Genomic DNA, 21,492 nt, shown 5'->3' on the forward strand with positions numbered 1-21,492 from the left:
CCTCTCCTCTCCTCTCCGAACCTCTCCTCTCCGAACCTCTCCTCTCCGAACCTCTCCTCTCCTCTCCGAACCTCTCCTCTCCGAACCTCTCCTCTCCGAACCTCTCCTCTCCTCTCCGAACCTCTCCTCTCCTCTCCGAACCTCTCCTCTCCGAACCTCTCCTCTCCTCTCCTCTCCGAACCTCTCCTCTCCTCTCCTCTCCGAACCTCTCCTCTCCTCTCCTCTCCGAACCTCTCTGAACCTCTCTGAACCTCTCCGAACCTCTCCTCTCCGAACCTCTCCGAACCTCTCCTCTCCGAACCTCTTCTCGGTGTTTGAAGCTTTGTATTACTGTAGAAATGGGAGGGGAAGAGACAGACTCCTTTTCTTTAGGTCCACTCTTCTCTCCTATCCTATCCTACCCTCTCCTATCCTATCCTACCCTCTCCTATCCTATCCTACCCTCTCCTATCCTATCCTACCCTCTCCTATCCTATCCTACCCTCTCCTATCCTATCCTACCCTCTCCTATCCTATCCTACCCTCTCCTATCCTATCCTATTGCTGGTGTTTGAAGCTGTGTATTACTGTAGAAATGGGGGTGGGGGAGGGGGAGAAGAGACAGATTCCTTTTATTTCCAGGTCCACTCAGTCATATTTTTATCTTTTATGTTATGGTTTGTGTAGGAAATGAGATGTGAGTAGAGTTTTACCTGCTGCTTACTTCTGTGGCACCTGGAATGCTTTAGTTGCACACTAAGAAGCTGAAAAGGGTTTGGGGGTTGGGTTTGTGGTTGTTTTGGGGTTTTTTGTTTTGTTTGGTGTGTTGGTTTTTTTCCTTCTATCAAATTTAGGCCTTCAGTTTAAATTGTAACAACAGGAAATGGTTTTACAGGGGAAGGCTGTTGCAGTGCCTTGGGAAAAGCAGATCATAGAATCATTTAGGTTGGAGAAGGCCTTTAAGATCGTGGAGTCCAACCATTAACCTATCTCACTCCCAAACCAGTTGCATTCCCTGTCAGCTGGAGCTGTTCTTCCTCTTTGATATTTGCTAAGACACTAAAGTGGTCTTGGAAAAATGGTTGGTGGGGATTTGGGTTGGTTGGTTGGTTGGTTTGGTTGTTTTTGTTTTCTTCTTGTGTCTTGTTTTAAGATGCTAAAATGTGTATCACAGAATGGTCTGGGTTGGAAGGGACCTCCAAAGCTCAGCCAGTCCAACCCCCCTGCAGTCAGCAGAGACATCCTCCACTAGATCAGGCTGCCCAGAGCTTCCCTGGGGAACCCACTGCAGTGTTCCACCATCCTCATGGTGTAGAACTTGTTCCTCACATCCAATCTAAATCTGTTCGTCTCTCATGTCAAACCATTGCCTCTCATCCTGTCCCTGCAGGCCTTTGCAAACAGTCCCTCTGCAGCCTTCTTGCAGCCCCTTCAGGTACTGCCAGGCTGCTCTTAGGTCTCCCTGGAGCCTTCCCTTCTCCAGGCTCCCTCAGTCTGTCCCTGTAGCAGAGCTGCTCCAATCCCCTGATCATTTCTGTGGCCCTCCTCTGGACCTGCTCCATCAGATTTATGTCCTCCTTGTATTGAGGGCTCCAGGGTTGGATGCAGTGTATGGAGAAGCCACATTAAAGAGTCTTCTTTGAAAGCATAGCTGGCCATAAAGCATTTGAACTAAAAAAGAGTGCTTCTGTTACTTTTGCAGTCATTCTTATTCCTTCCTTAGAAATTCACCAGGGAGCTTACAGAGATTTTTTTGCCTTTTTTTGCCTCCCGTGTTAGAAAAGTGGGAGGGAAAAAAAACCCAACAAAATGAACCACCAACATCAAAAGCAATGAAGGGAGAAGTGCAAATAACCACAATTTCAGGATAGCCTTTTCCTGTGATAGAATATTACTTAGAGTTTTCTCTGAGAAACACTTAAGACAAGCAAAGCAAAGCAACATTGGACCATGTGAAGAAAGGCAGGAGCCAGAACTGCCCCAAACTTAGAATAAACTTCAGTTAATCAGGTAAGCTTCCAGGAAGTTGGACTAGGTGGTCTCCAGAGACCCCTTTCCAATCCCAAGCATTCTGTGACTTACCTGGCTAAGCTTTGCAGAGGCACTGAGACTTTTAGAAGAGCTACAAGTCAGGCACTGGCAGAGGCTGCCTAGGGAGGTGGTGGAGTCCCCATCCCTGGAGGTGTTCAGGAAACCTGTGGCCATGGCACCTGGGGACATGGTTTAATGGCCAGGGTGGTATTGGGTTGGTGGTTGAAACTTGATGATCTTAGAGGTCTTTTCCAACCCAAACCCTTCTGTGGTTCCGAGTCTGCCTGGCAGGAAGGGGTCATTGTTGGACAGAAGACTTTTCCAGCTCAGCTCAGATTTATCTCTTCTTCTGGATTTCCTTCCCCACCCCAAGATGTTAAATCTGATTAGACCCAACTGTGAAATAATCTTTGGCCAAAGATGTAAAAATAGCTAAAGCTTCTTTAAAATTGCACAAGCCTCTAAACAGCCCCTCCTGGCTGCACAAAAACCTCAGCCTGCTTTATCTGCATGCAGAATTAGAGGAAGAAGAGTGGATTCCTTTTACACTTGGGGGCCGCTCATGAAGTCAGGCTGCTCGTCTCCTGTCTCTCTGCTCCTCCAAGTGAGAGGTAAAGACCTCTGAGGTCACCACCCTGCCAACCTAGGCTCGTCTCCCCCACCATGCATATGCTAGCTGCACAAATCCCTGCAAAGAGGGCTTTGCAAGGCAGCTGCTGGCAGACAGTGATCCTGTAACAAATGTGTGTGGTGGCCTTCACTTGCCAAGGATGGGATTTTCCCAGCTGAGGTCAACAGTGCTGGGGGGGTGGCACTGAGTGTTGTCACACATTCACAGGTTGCAGTAAGTCGGAAGGGAGCCTCAAAGGTCATCTTGTCCAACCCCCCTGCACTCAGCAGGGACAGCTCCAGCTAGAGCAGGTTGCTCAGGGCTACATCAAGTTTGATCTTGAATGTCTCCAGGGATGGAGCCTCAACCACACCCCTGGGCAACCTCTTGCAGTATTTCACCACCCTCCCCTGGGCAACCTCTTGCAGTATTTCACCACCCTCATTGTGCAGAACTTCCTCCTGATGTCCAACCTGAATCGGCCCTGCTCCAGTTTCAAACCATTGCTCCTCATCCTACCCCAACAGGCCCTTCTGAACAGTCTCTCCTCAGCCTTCCTGAGGTCCCCTGTAGATACTGAACTGCAGCTCTAAAGTCTCCCTGGAGCCTTCTCTTCTCCATGCTGAACAGCCTCAACTCTCTCAGCCTGTCCTTACAGCAGAGGTTCTCCATCCCCCTGATCATCTTGGTGGTCCTCCTCTGAACCCACACCAGCAGGTCCATGCCTCTCTTGTGTTGGTGTTCCCATAGCTGGACACAGCACTCCAAGTGTGGGCTCAGCCCACCTCTCCAGCCTGCCCAGCTCCTCCTGTTCTGTGAATGTTCTCTCCAGATCTCGAGTGTGAGCTGAATCCCTTTCATTTCTTACCTGAAATGTATAAACCAAAAAAGTTGATGTCTAGTCTTCCAGAAATGATCTTTCTGAAGTGGTGTGGTGGGTTGATATCACAGAATCATAGAATTGCTGGGGTTGGAAGGGACCTCAAGGATCAGCCAGTTCCAGCCCCGCTATGCACAAATGTGTAATCCACACATCCTCACAAAAGAAACTTCACTGGAAGGGCTCTCAAAGCCTGGCCCAGGCTGCCCAGGCAGGTGGTTGTATCTCCATCCCTTGAAATGTTTCCAAGAGGCAGAGCTGTGGTGCTGAAGGCCATGGTTTAGCCCCAGCCTGGGTAGAGTTAGAGAATGGTTGGAGTGGCTGATCTTAAAGGTCTTATGCAACAAGTGACTCTGATTCTCTAACCTTCAATGAATATATGTCCTCAATTTATGCTTCAGATCAGGCTGTACTGCATCTCTGTTTTTTATTGCTGGGAACACAGTGAGAGCAATTATTCAGCAAATTCATCTCTGGTCTTCTGAAGCAGTGCCTTGCCCCTGTTCCTTCTTACTGTTCATGCCTCTCCATATGACAGCACAGAAAATCACTGGCATGGTAAAAATATAACCCAGGGCTTCTGAAGAGCCTCTGCACTGGAACATGATGAAACAGTGAAGGGGAAGGGTTTGGCTTGTGGAGCAGAGGCTGGCAGTCAGCTCCCATCTTCTGAGGGCACAGTGCCCTGCTCACTTCTCATGGAGGAGCTTGAGTGAAAGCAGTGAAGGGGATGATGCACTTCAGCTATGCCACAAATGCACAGCCTGTACTTTCCTAGGTTTGTTTTACCTTGTGCTCTGTGGAAGAGCAGCTCCCTTTTCAAGCTGGGGATGGTAATTAGAGCTCTTTGAGCAACGGAACCAATTAGTCATGAATAATTTATCCAACACTTGGTGCAAGTCAGTCATCAAATGCATTCAACAGATAGTGTTTGACCAGATAATGCAGCTGGTTGACTAATATGGAAAATGATTCATTGAACAAATTAAGGGACAAAAATGCCCAACTGCATGAAATAAACCCCCTGGGAAATTATTTGGTTAGCTCTAATAATAATGACACTTGATGAAACTAATTAGGATTATCCTTACTAAAGCACTATAAATAGAAAAGAGATGGATAGGTGAGGTTGGCCTCCTGGAATCGTGACCCAGAGGAACACATGGAGGTGTTCAAAACACAGAGAGTCCTGGAATGGTTTAGGTAGGAAGGGATCTTGAAGATCATCTGCTTCCAACCCCCCTGCCATAGGCAGGGGCACCTCCCACCAGCCCAGGTTGCTCAAGGCCTCATCTGACCTGGTCTTGAATGCCTCTAGCAGGGAGGCATCCACAACCTCCCTGGGCAAGCTGTTCCAGTGTCTCACCACCCTCACTGGGAAGAATTTCTTCCTGATCTCCAATCTAAATCCATCCTCATCCAGTTGCAATCCATTCCCTCTTGTCCTGTCACTCCAAGCCCCAAATCCCTCCAAAGCTCTCCTGTAGCCCCCTTCAGGTACTGGAAGGCTGCTCTAAGGTCTCCCTGGAGCCTTCTCTTCTCCAGGCTGAACAGCCCAAACTCTCCCAGCCTGTTATTCTTCAGCCCCCTGATCATCTTTGTGGCCTCCTCTGGACCTGTTCCAGCAATTCCACATCCCTCTTAAGCCAGACTCAACATAACTGAACACAGTACTCAGGTATGGTCTGAGCAGAGCAGAGGGGCAGAATCCCCTCCCTGTGCTGCTGTTCTCCCTGCTCTGGATGCAGCTCAGCACACAGCTGCCTGCTAGGCTGCCAGCAGCCACTACTGGCTCCTGGGGACTTTGTCACCAACTGCCCATAGTCCTTTTCCTGAAGATCACTCTTGAATCACCCCTTGCTCAGCCTGTATTTGTGCTTGGGATTCCCTCATGGACATGAAACTTCCTGGCACAGTTTAGTGTGCATGGTGGTGTTGGGTTGATGGTTGGACTTTGTGATCTTAGAGGTCTTTTCCAACCTTAATCAGAGAATGGCAGAATACATCCAGTTGGAAGAGACCACAAGGATCATCCAGCCCACCCCTCAACCCAGCACTGAAGGGTCAACACTAAACCCTGTCCCTAAGCAATAGGTCCAGACACTGCTTCAACACCCCCAGGGATGGTAACTCTACCACTGCCCTGGGCAGACCATTCCAATGTTTGAGAACCTTCTTTGTGAACAAATATTTCCTAACATTCAGCCTGGTTCAGCTTGAAACCATTTCACAGAATCATAGAATCAATAAGATTGGAAAAGACCCCAAAGATCATCAAGTCCAACCTGTCACCCAACACTTCATGACTGCTAAACCATGGCACCCAGTGCCATGTCCAATCCCCTCTTGAACAGCTCCAGTGATGGTGACTCCAGCACCTCCCTGGGCAGCACATTCCAATGGCCAACAACTCTCTCTGGGAAGAGCTTTCTCCTCACCTCCAGCCTAAACCTCCCCTGGCACAGCTACCAAGGAGAAGATGCAGTTGAACATGAGGAAGGGAGATGATCATTAGCAAAACAAGCAATAACTTGATGCAACAACTTGGATGAGCTGAGAGGGAAACGTCTCAGGTGATGGATGGTTTTGTTCTGGGTGTCTTGGATTGCCCTGGTGTGTTTGCAGTGCCTGCAGCTTTGCATGAAGAATGGATGGTGCTCCAGGGCTGTTAGCAGACATCTCTGCAGCTCAGGAGGAACATTGTGCACAGTGAGGCACAATCTGTTAAATGTGTTCTTGAACAAAAAAAAAAGAAAGAAAGAAAAAAGGAGATTACAGCAAAGAAAGTCTTCCAAGGCTCTGTGGTGTTGTGGAGATGAAGTACACTAAAGCTGAGTAAGATCTAGTGGCACAGATATCCTTTCTGCAGTTGCTTCTGGATAGTGTTTGGTCACATACTGATCACCAGATTTTAATGAGGAGGGAGGAATTTCCCTGTTTTCTCCAATTCCAGGCAATATTCTCAGGATTTGGGGCTACTTAAAGAGTTGAAGTTGTCCCTGCTCACTGCTAGGGGAACTGGATGACCCAGGATGACTGGAGGACATCAGGAGAAAGTTCATCACAGTGAGGGTGGTGAGGTACTGCAACAGGTTGCCCATGGATGTGGTTGAGATTCCATCCCTGGAGACACTCAAGATCAGCCTTGATGTGTCCCTGTGCAGCCTGATCTAGCTGGAGCTGTCCATGGTGGCTGCAGGGGGGTTGGACAAGAAGATCTTTGAAGCTCCCTTCCAACCTCATGCAATCTGTGAATCTGTGACCTTTAAAGCTGCTTTCCAACCCCAAATGTTGTAGGATTCTGTGATTCCACAATTGTATGATTCTATTAATCTATGATTCTGTGATTCCATGGTTCTATGATTCTATTATTCCATGATTCTATTATTCTATGATTCTCTCATTCCATGGTTCTATGAGTCTATAAATCCTGTATTCTGCAGCCAGGCAGAAAGAGACCTGGGGGTACTGGCTGATAGTAGGCTGAACATGAGCCTGCAGTGTGCCCAGGTGGCCAAGAAGGCCAATGGCATCCTGGCCTGCATCAGGAACAGTGTGGCCAGCAGGAGCAGGGAAGTCATTGTGCCCTGTGCTCAGCACTGGTTAGGCCATACCTTGAGTCCTGTGTCCAGTTCTGGGCCCCTCAGTTTAGGCAAGATGTTGAGTTGCTGGAAGGTGTCCAGAGAAGGGCAACAGATCTGGGGAGGGGTCTGGAGCACAGCCCTGTGAGGAGAGGCTGAGGGAGCTGGGGTTGCTTAGCCTGGAGAAGAGGAGGCTCAGGGGAGACCACCTTGCTCTCTCCAACTCCCTGAACGGAGGCTGTAGCCAGGTGGGGGTTGGTCTCTTCTCCCAGGCAAGCAGCACCAGAACAAGGGGACACAGTCTCAAGCTCTGCCAGGGGAGGTTTAGGCTGGATATTAGGAAGAAGTTCTTCCCAGCAAGAGAGATTGGCCATTGGGATGTGCTGCCCAGGGAGGTGGTGGAGTCCCCATCCCTGGAGGTGTTTAGGAAGAGCCTGGATGGGGCACTTGGTGCCATGGTTTAGTTGATTATATGGTGTTGGGTGACGGGTTGGATGTGGTGATCTTTTCCAACCTGGTTAATTCCCTTTCTCTTCCCTTTCCCTCTCTTCCCTTTCCCTCTCTTCCCTTTCCCTCTCTTCCCTTTCCCTCTCTTCCCTTTCCCTCTCTTCCCTTTCCCTCTCTTCCCTTTCCCTCTCTTCCCTTTCCCTCTCTTCCCTTTCCCTCTCTTCCCTTTCCCTCTCTTCCCTTTCCCTCTCTTCCCTTTCCCTCTCTTCCCTTTCCCTCTCTTCCCTTTCCCTCTCTTCCCTTTCCCTCTCTTCCCTTTCCCTCTCTTCCCTTTCCCTCTCTTCCCTTTCCCTCTCTTCCCTTTCCCTCTCTTCCCTTTCCCTCTCTTCCCTTTCCCTCTCTTCCCTTTCCCTCTCTTCCCTTTCCCTCTCTTCCCTTTCCCTCTCTTCCCTTTCCCTCTCTTCCCTTTCCCTCTCTTCCCTTTCCCTCTCTTCCCTTTCCCTCTCTTCCCTTTCCCTCTCTTCCCTTTCCCTCTCTTCCCTTTCCCTCTCTTCCCTTTCCCTCTCTTCCCTTTCCCTTCCCTTTTCCATTCTATTCTATTCTATGGTTCTATCATTCCGTGATTCCATGGTTCTATTCTATGATTCTTTGATTCCATGCTTCTCTCATTCTATGTCTCTACAACTCCATGGTCCTATCCTTCTATGATTCTATGATTGGGAGGAATTTTTTCCCTTTACTGGGACAGATCTGGTTTGAGTTTTTGGACCATTTCACAGAATCAGTTCCTGCTCCAGCAGATGCCAAGCACCCTTTTTTAAGCCTGTTGCCTCTTTCTGTCTTGGGCAAATTGTTTCCTTTTCTGGAAGCTGAAGTCCTCATCTCTAACCAGCATATTTTAATCTCTTTAAAGTGTGTCTGTTGGTAGTTTAATGGACTGTTATATATAGAAAAGCAGATTAGATGATGATCTAATAACCCAAATTTAGGCTGTGGACTATTATGAAGGATTTGTCCTCGCTGCTCATTGCCTTCTTTTGATCTGCAAGTAGAAAATGGTCTGTAATTGCTGTACCTAAAATTGGTTACTGGAGCTAGTGCTTGGTTCATTGGGACTAGAATTTTCCAAGTGCTGTTTTCATCAGAGAAAGATCTCTTCCAAAGTGATTCTGAAGCATTATTCTGCATCCTTGAAATCCTGGCATTAGATCAGCCCTTAGATCTGACTTGAGCACACCCTCAGGTTTGCTTGAGCATCACCAGGAGAGATTGTGAAGTGAACCTTGTGGCACAAAGACATTCAGGCAGAAGACACCACGTGGGTGTGTTTTGGCTGCTGCAATCTAGAAAGCTGAGCTGGGTGATTGTTGCTTTGAAACAAACCAGACTTCCAAGTCAGTCTTCCACGTGTCTTTTGCTCCTGAGCTTTCAAGTTCCTGTTGATTGTACTTCCTGCAACAACTGTACAGAAGGAGATTTCTGGTTTGCTCTTTAGAGAAACATGGAATAGAATCATAGAATCAATAAGGCTGGAAAAGACCTCAGAGATCATCAAGTCCAACCTGTCACCCAGCACCTCATGACTACTAAACCATGGCACCAAGTGCCACATCCAGGGATGATGACTCCACCACCTCCCTGGGCAGCACATTCCAATGGCCAGCAACTCTCTCTGTGAAGAACTTTCTCCTCACCTCCAGCCTAAACTTCCCCTGGTGCACCTTGTAGGTCCCCTTCAGATATTGAAATGCAGCTCTAAGGTCTCTCCAGAGCCTTCTCTTTTCCAGCCTGTCCCCATAGCTGAGGTTTTCCACCCCTCTGATCATCTTTGTTGTCCACGTTTTTCTTCTGCTGGTGGCCCCATGTCTGGACACAGTCCTGCAGGTGAGGTCTCCCCAGAGCAGAGCAGAGGAGCAGGATCCCCTCTCTCCATCTGCTTTGGATGCAGCCCAGGCTGCCCTTGGCCTTCTGTGCTGCCAGTGCCCATGGCTGGCTCCTGCCCAGCTTCTGCCCCACCAGCACCTCCAAATGCTGCTCTCAATCTGATCACCCCCAGCCTGGACTGATATCAAGGATTGCCCTGGCACAGGTGCAGGACCTTGCACTTTGCTTTTGTTGACCCTCTAAGATTCTCCTCAGCCACCTCTGCAGCTTGTCCAGGTCCTTCTGGATGGCTCCCATCCCATCCTTATCAACCATCTTATCAACCTCACCACTCAGCTTGCTGGGGGTACTTCCATCTCCCTGATCTTGACAGAATGGCAGATTGTTTTCCCTCATCAGAAACAACTGATCAAGGAATTACTGTGGCAGGCAACACTTTCCCCCTGCCTCACATTTTCCCTTTCTGCATGGGAGAGGATTAAAACTTCAGTTAAGAAGGTGATGACTTCAGTCTCAGTGATTGCTTGATGCTGAGGCCACTCATTAGGTTGTGAGAAAGCTCTGCCTGCTCTGACCTGGTCTGAAATGCTGGGGCTTTAAATGCTTTTAACATCATATTATGATGTTTTTATGGCTTTCCCAGTCCTCTAACAGATCTGTTTCACTCTCTGTAAATGAATCTGCACTTTGCTAAGGAGAGGAAATGACCTTCAGGGCTTCAGGCACTGATGTGAAACCCCCAGGCTAGAAGCCAACTGCTCCATCCCAAGGGAATGGCTGATTTCTTTATTACTCTCTATTACAACAGGCACCAGCAATGACCAGCTTAGGATCAGGAGAGTGAAGGGTGTTTAAAGCTACTGTGAGACCTTCTCCATTCATCAAATGGTAGTGCTTGATCTTGCCAGCATAAGCAAGAGGAGAAAACAAGAGGTTGAAGGGAGGTGGGGGTTGTTGGTCTCTTCCCCCTAATATCAGGTGATGGAATGAGAGGAAATGGCCTGAAATTGTGCCAGGGGAGAGCTAGGTTGGAGAGGAGGAAAAAATTCTTAGCTGCAAGAGTGGTCAGGGATTGGAACAGGCTGCCCAGGGAGGTGATGGAGTCCCCATCCCTGGAGGTGTTCAAGAAACCTGTGGCCATGGCACTGGGGGCCATGGTTTAGTGGCCATGGTGGGGTTAGGTCAATGGTTGGACTTGAAGCTCTTGGAGAGCTTTTCCAGTTGGATCAATTCTGTGTTTCTAGATCTCCAAGAGGCAGTCAACCCACTAGGGCTCTGAGGGAACTCTGCTTAAAAAGAGACAAAGCAGCCAACAAAGAGGGGAGAGGGTCATGGAGGGGTGAAGCAAGTTAGCCACCAGCACACAGTGACTCAGAAATGAAGCTGCAGCTACAGCTCCTCTCTTGAATGCTAAATCAATGCCAGGGGCAAAATTGTCTTGAGCCAAAGCAACAGAAAAAAGCTTCTGAACATCAAGAAATGTGTGGCCATGGCACCTGGGGACGGGGTTTAGTGGCCATGGTGGTGTTGGGTTCATGGCTGGCCTGCATGATCTTCAAGGTCTTTTCCAAGTGAAACAATTCTCTCCTTCTGAGTTCCCTGCTCTCCTGCATAAGGACATTGCAACTTCATTCAGCTGGATAAGTTGCTTTCCTTCCTTTCAATACTTCAAAACCTTCCTTTGAGGATCTGATTGCTTTTTTAACAGCCAACCAATCCCTCTTCTTCCATTCAAAGTCTCCATGATCATCTTGCACCTGTAACCATCTTGCCTTATCTGCTTTACCAAAGAGTGATCTCAGCATGAAAGGAAACGTGCTGCTGTTTGTTGCTGTTTGCTGCTGCTGCTGTACCTGCTGCAGCAGTGAGCAGCTGAGTGCTCCCTGAACACATTGAAATTCCAAACCAACCAACACTGCAGCCAACAGGTGAACTCCACCAGGGTAGGGCCAGAGGGAAAACAAGAGGTGAAGGCTGTTTAGGAACTCAATAAAGAAGGAAGTCATCTAATTTCCCCTCTTAAGTCTGCCAGAACTGGAAGAACCTTCACTTCAGCACAGCTGCAGAATGCCTGCAAGAATTTGGCCAGACAGCTAGAGGCAGGGAAGTGGTCACAGCATCTTACACTTAGAGTTATTCCCCTGCTGTGCTGTCCCCTACTTCATTTGCTCCAATCCCCCACCGTGGCTCAGCTCAGATTTGTTAAGCTTGTGAGCCACAAGGGCTTTTTGCTCTTGCCTAATGCTTGATGCAGTGCTCCCATGCAGAAGCTGAGGCTTCTCAAGAATCTTAGAATCAGAGGCTGGTTTGGGTTGGAAAAGACCTTTAAAATCATTGAGTCCAACCGTCCTCTAACTCTACCAGGGCTGGGGCTAAACCATGTCCCTCAGCACCACATCTCTGCCTCTTGGAAACACCTCTAGGGATGGGGATTCAACCACCTCCCTGGGCAGCCTGTGCCAGGCTTTGAGAACCCTTTCAGACAAGAATTTTCCCCCCAATATCCAATCTAAACCTTTCCCAGAGCAACTTGAGGCCATTTCCTCTTGTCCTATCACTTGCTCCTAGGGAAAAGATACCAGCACCCTCCTCACTCCAAACTCCTTTCAGGGAGCTGAAGAGAGCAATGAGGTCTCTCTCAGCCTCCTCTCCTCCAGGCTCAACACCCCCAGCTCTCTCAGCTGCTCCTCCCCAGCCCTCTTCTCCAGACCCATCCCCAGCCTTGTTCCCCTTCTCTGGACACACTCCAGGATACTGCTGATTTCCATGAAGAATCCATTCTGGCTTCTCCTAATTGCCACCACTTTCAGTGTTAAAGCACAGACTGTAAATGCTGTTGGAAAGAGGCTGAGAGCACTTGAAGGTTGCAGAGGGACTGTTTGTAAAGGCCTGCAGTGGCTTGACAAGAGGCAATGGTTTGAAATGAGAGCAGAGCAGATTCAGATTGGATGTGAGGAACAAGTTCTGCACCATGAGGGTGGTGGAAAATTGGGACAGGTTGCCCAGGGAGGTGGTTGAAGCTCCAACCCTGGAGATATTCAAGGTGAGGCTGGACAAGGCTTTGGGCAACCTGATCCAGTGGAGGATGTCCCTGCTGACTGCAGGGGGATTGGGCTGGATGAGCTTTGGAGGTCCCTTCCAACCCAGACCATTCTGTGATGGTATGATCCTGCCAACAGAAGTGAGTGTCATTGGAATCACTGTATGGAAACACAAAACCCATTGCTTAGGCTCAGATAAGCACAGCAATGGCAGCAGTTAATCAGAGCCCTGAGTTTTAGGGACCCATAGGGAAAGGCAGCAGGGGAGGCAACTCATTTGTGGTATGTCCCTTTGTGACCCACAGTCTCAGCCATTCAGGCAGGCTGGAGAGCCAGGAGGCTTTACCTCAAGCAATGTTCTGCCTGTCACAGAATGAAAACAACCCTCCCACAGTGTCATTCTCTTTTTGCTCTCCACCCTTGCTCTTGTCATGTTGCATTACAGCCAGATAAGGGAAATCTTGAAGATGTGGCCCCTGGTTAAAAAAGGGACACAGCAACAACAACAACAAAGAGCTGGCACACAGCAGGCCAACGTGAGCAGCCTTTAATCACAGCTAATTGGAGCATTTAATAGCAGTACTTAATGCCATAAAAAGAATAGACCTGATGGTCATCAAGCACAGTGAGAAGTCTGAGGAGAAAACTCAAAACCAACCAAAAAACAACCCCAACAACCAAACAACCCCAACAAAAAAACACCCCAAAGGAACAAAAACCCAACACAGGAAACCAACCAACCAAATAAACAGCAAGAAGAAACCCAAGCAAACAACCCCGAAAGGAGTGGCTGGTTTACAAAGCACAGCTGCAGAGCTGGTGAAGGGCCTAAAGAAAACAAAAGCAAGGAAGCTGGGGAAAGGGACTGGAGAAGAAGGCTGGGGAGGAGCAGCTGAAGGAGCTGGGGGATGTCCAGCTGAGAAGAGGGGAGGCTGAGGGGAGACCTCATTGCTCTCTACGGCTACCTTAAGGGAGGTTGAAGAGAGGTGGGGACTGGGCTCTTTCTAGTCTCAGGTGATAGAAGGAGAGGAAATGGCCTGAAATTGTGTCAGGGAAGGGTTAGGTTGCAGATGAGGAACAATTTCTTTGCTGCAAGAGTGTTCAGGGACTGGCAGAGGCTGCCCAGGGAGGTGGTGGAGTCCCCATCCCTAGAGGTGTTCAAGAAATGTGTGGCCATAGCACTTGGGGGGCGTGGTTTAATGGCAAAAGTGGTGTTAGCCTGACAGTTGGACTCAATGATCTTGGAGGTCTCTTGCAACCAAAACAATTCTCTGATCCTGTTGCTATTATTGATGAGGGGATTGAGTCCATCATCAGTAAGTGTGCAGATGACACCAAGCTGGGGGCAGAGTTGATCTGTTAGAGGGCAGAAGAGCTCTGCAGAGGGATCTTGACAGGCTGGACAGATGGGCAGAGTCCAACAGGATGGCATTCAACAAGTCCAAGTACCAGGTGCTGCACTTTGGCCACAACAACCCCAGGCAGAGCTACAGGCTGGGGTCAGAGTGGCTGGAGAGAAACCAGGCAGAAATGGACCTGGGGGGTACTGGCTGATAGTAGGCTGAACATGAGCCAGCAGTGTGCCCAGGTGGCCAAGAAGGCCAATGGCATCCTGGCCTGCATCAGGAAGAGTGTGGCCAGCAGGAGCAGGGAGGTCATTGTGCCCTGTGCTCAGCACTGGTTAGGCCACACCTTGAGTCCTGTGTCCAGTTCTGGGCCCCTCAGGTTAGGCAAGATGTTGAGGTGCTGGAAGGTGTCCAGAGAAGGGCAACAAAGCTGGGGAGGGGTCTGGAGCACAGCCCTGTGAGGAGAGGCTGAGGGAGCTGGGGTTGCTTAGCCTGGAGAAGAGGAGGCTCAGGGGAGACCTTCTTGCTGTCTCTAACTCCCTGCAGGGAGGCCATAGCCAGGTGGGGGTTGGTCTCTTATCCCAGGCAAGCAGCAGCAGAACAAGAGGACACAGTCTCAAGCTGTGCCAGGGGAGGTTTAGACTGGAAATGAGGAGAAAGTTCTTTCCAGCAAGAGAGATTGGCCACTGGGATGTGCTGCCCAGGAAGGTGGTGGAGTCCCCATCCCTGGAGGTGTTTAACAGGAGACTGGATGAGGCACTTGGAGCCATGGTTTAGTTGATTAGATGGTGTTGGGTGATAGGTTGGACTCAATGATCTTGAAGGTCTTTTCCAACCTGGTCTATTCCATTCCATGCCATTCCATGCCATTCCATGCCATTCCATGCCATTCCATGCCATTCCTGAACCTTAAGAGCATTCTGGATCACATGAGTGGTGGGTGGTGGTACCAAGCAAAGTGCTTTGCAGATTGGGAGCAGTCTCAGGATGTCTTTTTATTTCCCAGTGTCTTTCCTCACCTCTAGAAGAAGCTTCCTAATTCATGATCTGCACCCCCATAAAATGCATTAATGATACCAGTAGTAATACCTGGCCATGAATCCAGCATGGTCTTAAAACACAGTGTGAACAAAAGAAGGGGGGCTGATGGTGTAGTTACTCCTCAAATGAATCATTCCTTTTAATCCTTTATAGGTTTCCTGAGGGCTCATTGTTTTCTGTCCTTTCAGGCCGAGCCTGAGCTGTTAAGTTTGTGGTGATTATTATATCCTCATAAATTTGGGCTCCCAGTGCCAGAGGCTTAGGGAGCTCTGGCTTTGGGAAGAGGCATTTTTATGGGCTCAGATTGTCTGACAAACTGGGGGACAGAGGCAGCTGCACCCTGAGCCAAAGTGCAGTTAAACATTTCAGTAGCTTCTCAAGGATGCAGGCACAGAGGGGAGGCTGGGCTGACAACTGAGGTATCACTTGAACAGCTGCTTCATTTCACCATCTCTTGCCTCATAAATTTCATCTTGGGTTGTTTTTTTTTTAATGAGCCTGCCTGTAAGACCACTAAAAAATGACCTTCACAGAGAACTATAAAGACCTACAGTGGTGGCCAAAAGAGCTGGCATGGGCAGTGCCTAAATAGCAAATCAGCAGCGTGGGGAGCTCACTGAGCTTTCTCTCTGCCAGGAAAAACTCTATCAGCTCTTACAGCATCACAGAAGTGTTTTGGTTGGAGATGACTTCTAAGATCATCAAGTCCAATTGTTGATCCAACAACACCATGGACACTAAACCATGTCCCCAAGTGTCAGGGCCACGCATTTCTTGCACACCTCCGGGGACAGTGACTCCACCACCTCTCTGGGCAGCCTATCCCAACCTATTCCTATTCCCTCTTCCACCTGAGGAGAGGCTGAGGGAGTGGGGGGGTGTTCAGTTTGGAGAACAGAAGGCTCCAAGGAGAAGAGAATAGAATAGAGTGGAATGGAATGGAGTAGAATAGAATAAAGTAGGACAGAGTAGAATAAAGTGGAATGGAATGGAGTGGGATGGGATGGAATGGAATAGAATAGAATAGAGTAGAGTAGAATGAAGTGGAATGGAATGAGATGGAATGGAATGGAATAGAGTAGAGTAGAATAAAGTAGGATAGAGTAGAATAAAGTGGAGTGGAATGGAATGAGATGGAATGGAACAGAATAGAGTAGAATAAAGTAGGATAGAGTAGAATAAAGTGGAGTGGAATGGAATGGGATGGGATGGAATAGAATGGAATAGAATAGAGTAGAGTAGAATAAAGTAGGATAGAGTGGAATGGAATGGAATGGAATTAACCAGGTTGGAAAAGACCTTTGAGATCATCAAGTCCAACCAACACCATCTAATCAACTAAACCATGGCACCAAGTGCTTCATCCAGTCTCCTAATGGTGACCTTCCAGTACCTGAAGGGTGCTACAAGAAGGATGTAGAGAGACTGTTTGCAAAGGCCTGCAGTGACAGGACGAGGGACAATGGTTTGAAATGAGAGCAGAGCAGATTGAGATTGAATGTTAGGACAAGTTCTGCAGCATGAGGGTGGTGGAACACTGCAACAGGTTGCCCAGGGAGGTAGTTGAGGCCCCATCCCTGGAGATATTCAAGGTGAGGCTGGACAGGCCTCTGAGCAAGCTGATCTAGTGGAGGTTGTCCCTGCTGTCTGCAGAGGGGTTTGGTCTGGATGAGTTTTGGAGGTCCCTTCCAACCCAAAGCATTCTATGTGATCCTATTAGCTTTGAGATCCTTTCCAACCCAGACCTTATTGTAATGATAGCTTTAATATTTCTTATTGTGGGCTGTGTTTAGGATTTATCCAAGTTGGTTAGTTGGTTTGTTTTCTTGACAAAGTAGGTTCTGATACTCATGTTGTTCTTTTGGCACAGATCAAAGAGCACCTCGCCAAGGGCCAGAGGACGTTGGCTGGTGATGGCATGTCCCAAGTAACCAAGACCCTCTTGGATTTAACTCAGAGGAAAAACTTTTATGCAGGGGATCTTCTGGTTTCTGTGGAAATTCTGAGGAATGTCACAGACACATTTAAGAGAGCAAGTTACATCCCTGCCTCTGATGGGGTGCAGGTAAGAGAATCGCTGCGGGGGAATTTTGCTCTCCCCGGGGTTTATGTCAGGCTCCTGCGTGCCACCTCTTTTACCCACTGAGGAGAGTAAAGCTTCTGAAGGAGAGACATAAAAATGGTTCACATCAAGTCTGAAAGAGTGAAAGACTCACAGGGAACAAGAACAACAAGCACCCAAAGCAGCACAGCAAGTGAAACATGTCAGCTCCTGTCTTTGTAACGTTCTCAGCATCGTTCCCATTCAGGGTTTGGGTTGATTGATGAGGATGTGTTGGCAGTTTGGGGCTTTTTCTGTTGGCTTTGTTTTTGCACTGGTGGTGTTTGTTCTGGTTCATTTCAGTTCAAAACTCCATCCCCAGTGTTCAGTTACATAATTCTGGCATTGCTGCTTTGGTGCAAGCAAATGAAGCTCATTAAAAGTGCACAGCAGTGATGGGTCCAGCTTTGGGCTCCCCCATTCAAGAGAGGCAGGGATCTGCTGGAGAGAGAGCAACAGAGAGCTATGAGGGTGACTGGGGGGGGGACTGGAACATCTCTGCTGTGAAGAAAGGCTGAGAGCCCTGGGGCTGTTTAGTCTGGAGAGAAGAAGGCTGAGAGGGGATCTGATCAATGTCTATCAATATCTGAGGGGTGGGTGTCAGGCTGAAGGTGCCAGGCCGTTTGGTGGTGCCCAGTGATGGTACAAGATAAAAAGGGTACAAGCTGGAACCCAGGAGGTTCCACCTCAACATGAGGAGAAACTTCTTTGCTGTGAGGGTGCTGAGCCCTGGAGCAGGCTGCCCAGAGAGGCTGTGGCGCCTCCTTCTCTGGGGACTTTCAAACCCCACCTGGTTGTGTTCCTGTGTGACCTGCCCTGGGTGATCCTACTCTGGCAGGGGGATTGGAGTGGATGATCTCTGGAGGTCCCTTCCAACCCCTAGCCATTCTGTGATTCTATGGTAGTACATCTGGTAGGAATTTACTACTTCATATTTAACTCTTCTTGTGCAAGAGGCCAATTAAAATCCTACCAGAGGCGGGGAGGAGAAAAAAGAAGACCTATTAGAATTATTTCTACCTAATGAGCTGCAGGAGTTATGGTGCAAGGCTCACTCCAATAAATATTTTAAATCAGGAATATTTGTTTCATGTGCATCTGAGTATTTTAGTGACTTTTCAAAGCCCTGTGGGTGCACTGGGAAAGAATGCTAAGGAGGTAAGCTGCATGTGTTATTTATGAAGGAGGGAGTTTCATGATCATCCATAAATTAATGATGAAGTTATTAATGCAGGGCATGTGTACATATTGGTTTGGATAAAAGTAAGCAGGGATTACAAATCAATACCCTGTGGAATACATGGAGGCAGATAAATGGAGGCAGCTTGGAAAAGACAATTTTTTTCCCCCCTCTCAGAATGATATTTTCAGGTTGTTATTTTTGTGTTTTTAATATGCAGCCCAAAGAATGAATTTCCCTATAAAACCAATACCTCTCCAGCCAGCTGAAAGCAATAACTTTCTGAACAGTGCCTGTTGCAGAAGTTTTCTGGCTGGACAGTCTCCTCATTTATTTATTGGCTTGCAATTAATTGGATCATACTCAATAGCTCTTCCAGCTTACATTTAGTTTCACTGTTCAACAGGTTGTCACTTCCTGAATCATAGAACCAATAAGGTTGGAAAAGACCTCAGAGATCATCAAGTCCAAGCTGTCACCCAACACCTCATGACTACTAAACCATGGCACCAAGTGCCACATCCAATCCCCTCGTCAACACCTCCAGGGATGGGGACTCCACCACCTCCCTGGGCAGCACATTCCAATGGCCAATTACTCTTTCTGGGAAGAACTTTCTCCTCACCTCCAGCCTAAACTTCCCCTGGCTTGAGACTGTGTCCTCTTGTTCTGGTGCTGCTTGCCTGGCAGAAGAGACCAACCCCCACCTGGCTACAACCTCCCTGCAGGGAGTTGCAGACAGCAAGAAGGCCTCCCCTGAGCCTCCTCTTCTCCAGGCTAAGCAACCCCAGCTCCCTCAGCCTCTCCTCACAGGGCTGTGCTCCAGACCCCTCCCCAGCTTTGTTGCCCTTCTCTGAACACCTTCCAGCAGCTCAACATCTTTCCTAAACTGAGGGACCCAGAACTGGACACGGGACTCAAGGTGTTCCCTAACCAGGGGCACACTGACAGCTCCTCCTGCATTCAGCAGGTTGGCAGAGCCCAGTGTGGTTTCTGCATGCTTGACAGGCACTACAGGAAGCTGGGGTGCAACCACAGCTTGGGAAACTTCTTGGCACAAAGGGTTTTGGTCATGGGTGCAGCAGTTTGAGTCATTTACAACTGAGGAGAGAGAATTTGATACTTTCATAGTCACCTGCACTCTATGGTTTTTTTCCCCTGTGGATATCAGCTGCTGGATCCAAATTTTTCCCTGCCCTTCAGCATTCTTTGTGCTCACATTTAGGCTGGACTTGATGATCTCTGAGGTCTTTCCCAACCTTATTGATTCTGTGATTAATCTGCATTGTCATAGAATCATAGAATGGTTTAGGTTGGAAGGGAACTTAAAGGTCATCCTGTTGCAGCCCCCTGCCTTGGGCAGGGACACCTCACACCAGCCCAGGCTGCTCAAGGCCTCATCCAGCCTGGCCTTGAACACCTTCAGGGAGGAAGTATCCACAGCCTCCCTGGGTAGCCTGTGCCAGTGTCTCCCCACCCTCATTGGAAAGAATTTCTTCCTCATCTCCAGTCTCAATCTCCCCTCCTCAAATTTCAAGCCCTTCTTTCTCATCCTCTCAGCTATTGCTCATCTTTGGTTTGTGCTTGAGTCTAAGGATTATTTGTCAAGATTTTTCCATCCCTTTCTATTAATTATTATCATCCATTATTCTCATTTTATTAATTCTTATCATCCATTTCTTAATTACTGGTATTTTGGAATCATCTCTCTCCATCTTTGGCCATGCTGCTTTTGATGCAGCCCAGGCTGCCATTGGCCTTTTGGGCTGCCATTGCCCTTCTGGGCTGCCAGTGCCCATTGCTGGCTCCTTCCAGCTTCTCACTCCCCCAGCACCTCCATGGCTTCTACCTGGTAGATAATTAACATTTTCAATAAGCAGAATGTAAGCAGTGATTTTGGAAACTCCTGAACTGGTCTAAGAGTGCTTGAACTGCCTTCTAAGGACAAGGTGACAGGAAAGGAGCTACCTTTAAGGACAGGGTGGCAATGTGGGGAGTTTTGCAATCCCCTGATCCAGTGACCAACAGGAGACAAATTTTCTCCCCAGAGCAATCAGAGCCATTTAATCCCACTGATGTTAGCTACAGGGCCCACTGCTGTCAGTCAGAGATTAAGAGGATTGCCCAATGCTCTCTACCCCTTTCCCTCTCCTACACACACTCTACCCTATGCTGAAGTCCAGAAGTGGAGGTGACTTAGGGCTGTCCTTTAATTCTTCCTAGGGAGGAATTCTTCTCTAGCTGTATAAAAGGATCTCTCACAGCTTCCTTCCTGCAGAGAGGGTCAGAGAACTTGGAGTGGAGCAGAGGGCTGTAGCCATTGTATTCCAGAAGGAAAAGATTGAAAGGAAGGAAATGCAGTGAGGAAAAAACATCCTTGTCCATTCCTGACTGTAGCTGGCATTACCCTCAGAGAAGCCTGGGCAAACATAAAGGACTTAAAAATCTGGCTCTGGCTGTCACAACCTCTTCCACAGTGGCCAGCTGAGGAACTTGCAAAGCACGGAGTGAAAGGAAGGAGCTGGGAAGGAAGGAGCTGGATTCTACAAGGAGGTCCAGGGTTGATTGCAGCAACACCAGCAGATGACATCCAGGATGCTTCATTAGCTTTCATAGCTGTCAAACCTTTCACTGCAGGGCAGTGTTGTTTGTGGCAGTATTCATTCAGAGAGCAGCCAAAGTAGGCTGCAAAGCTTTTTAACCCCTGCTCCCCTGTCACGTTTTTGGAATATGCTTCGTGAGCACTCACTGTGGGAAGAGCAAAGCCATGCAGTTGTCCCTCTGTTTAGTTCACAAAGCATCCAAATTAGTGACTGGGACAATCTTCAGACATCTCAGACTCCACTCCTGCCATAAATATGTCATCAGCCAGGGACAGAACCAGAGGGAAGAAAGATCTCCTGAAGGAAGATATTCTTGTCACTAGGCTCATGTAGATAATTTAGGGTTGGTTGGCAAATACACAGCAAGCATTCACAGATGCATAGAATGGGTTAGGTTGGAAGGGACTTTAAACATCACCCAGTTCCACCCCCTTGCCATGGGGGCACCTTCCACCAGCCCAGGTTGCTCCAGGCCTCATCCAGCCTGGCCTTGAACAGCTCCAGGGAGGAAACATCCACAGCCTCCCTGGGCAACCTGTGCCAGTCTCTCCCCACCCTCACTGCCAAGAATTTCTTCCTGATCTCCAAATCTCAATCTCCCCTCCTCAAATTTCAAGCCCTTCTTTCTCATTCTCTCAGCTATTGCTCATCTTTGGTTTGTGCCTGAGTCTTAGGATTATTTGTCAACATTTTTTTCACATCCATTTCTTTCAATTATTGGTAATTTTGATGCCTTCATGTCACTAAAATAAACACAGCATTTAATGA

General features: G+C 48.4%; 1 protein-coding gene across 11 annotated transcripts in view; it reads left to right on the top strand.

Annotated features, from left to right (window-relative positions):
• The window catches only part of ADGRB3 (adhesion G protein-coupled receptor B3), a 570,173-nt gene that overhangs the window by 266,695 nt on the left and 281,986 nt on the right, over positions 1 to 21,492 (top strand). For all 11 annotated transcript variants that reach the window (XM_054169593.1, XM_054169581.1, XM_054169605.1 and 8 more), the window contains one exon: positions 16,711 to 16,905. In XM_054169593.1, the coding sequence (XP_054025568.1) occupies positions 16,711 to 16,905 (195 nt within the window). The remainder of the gene's footprint in view (positions 1 to 16,710; positions 16,906 to 21,492) is intronic.

Source organism: Dryobates pubescens, chromosome 2 (genome assembly GCF_014839835.1).
Source record: "Dryobates pubescens isolate bDryPub1 chromosome 2, bDryPub1.pri, whole genome shotgun sequence".
Classification (NCBI taxonomy): Eukaryota; Metazoa; Chordata; class Aves; order Piciformes; family Picidae; genus Dryobates; species Dryobates pubescens.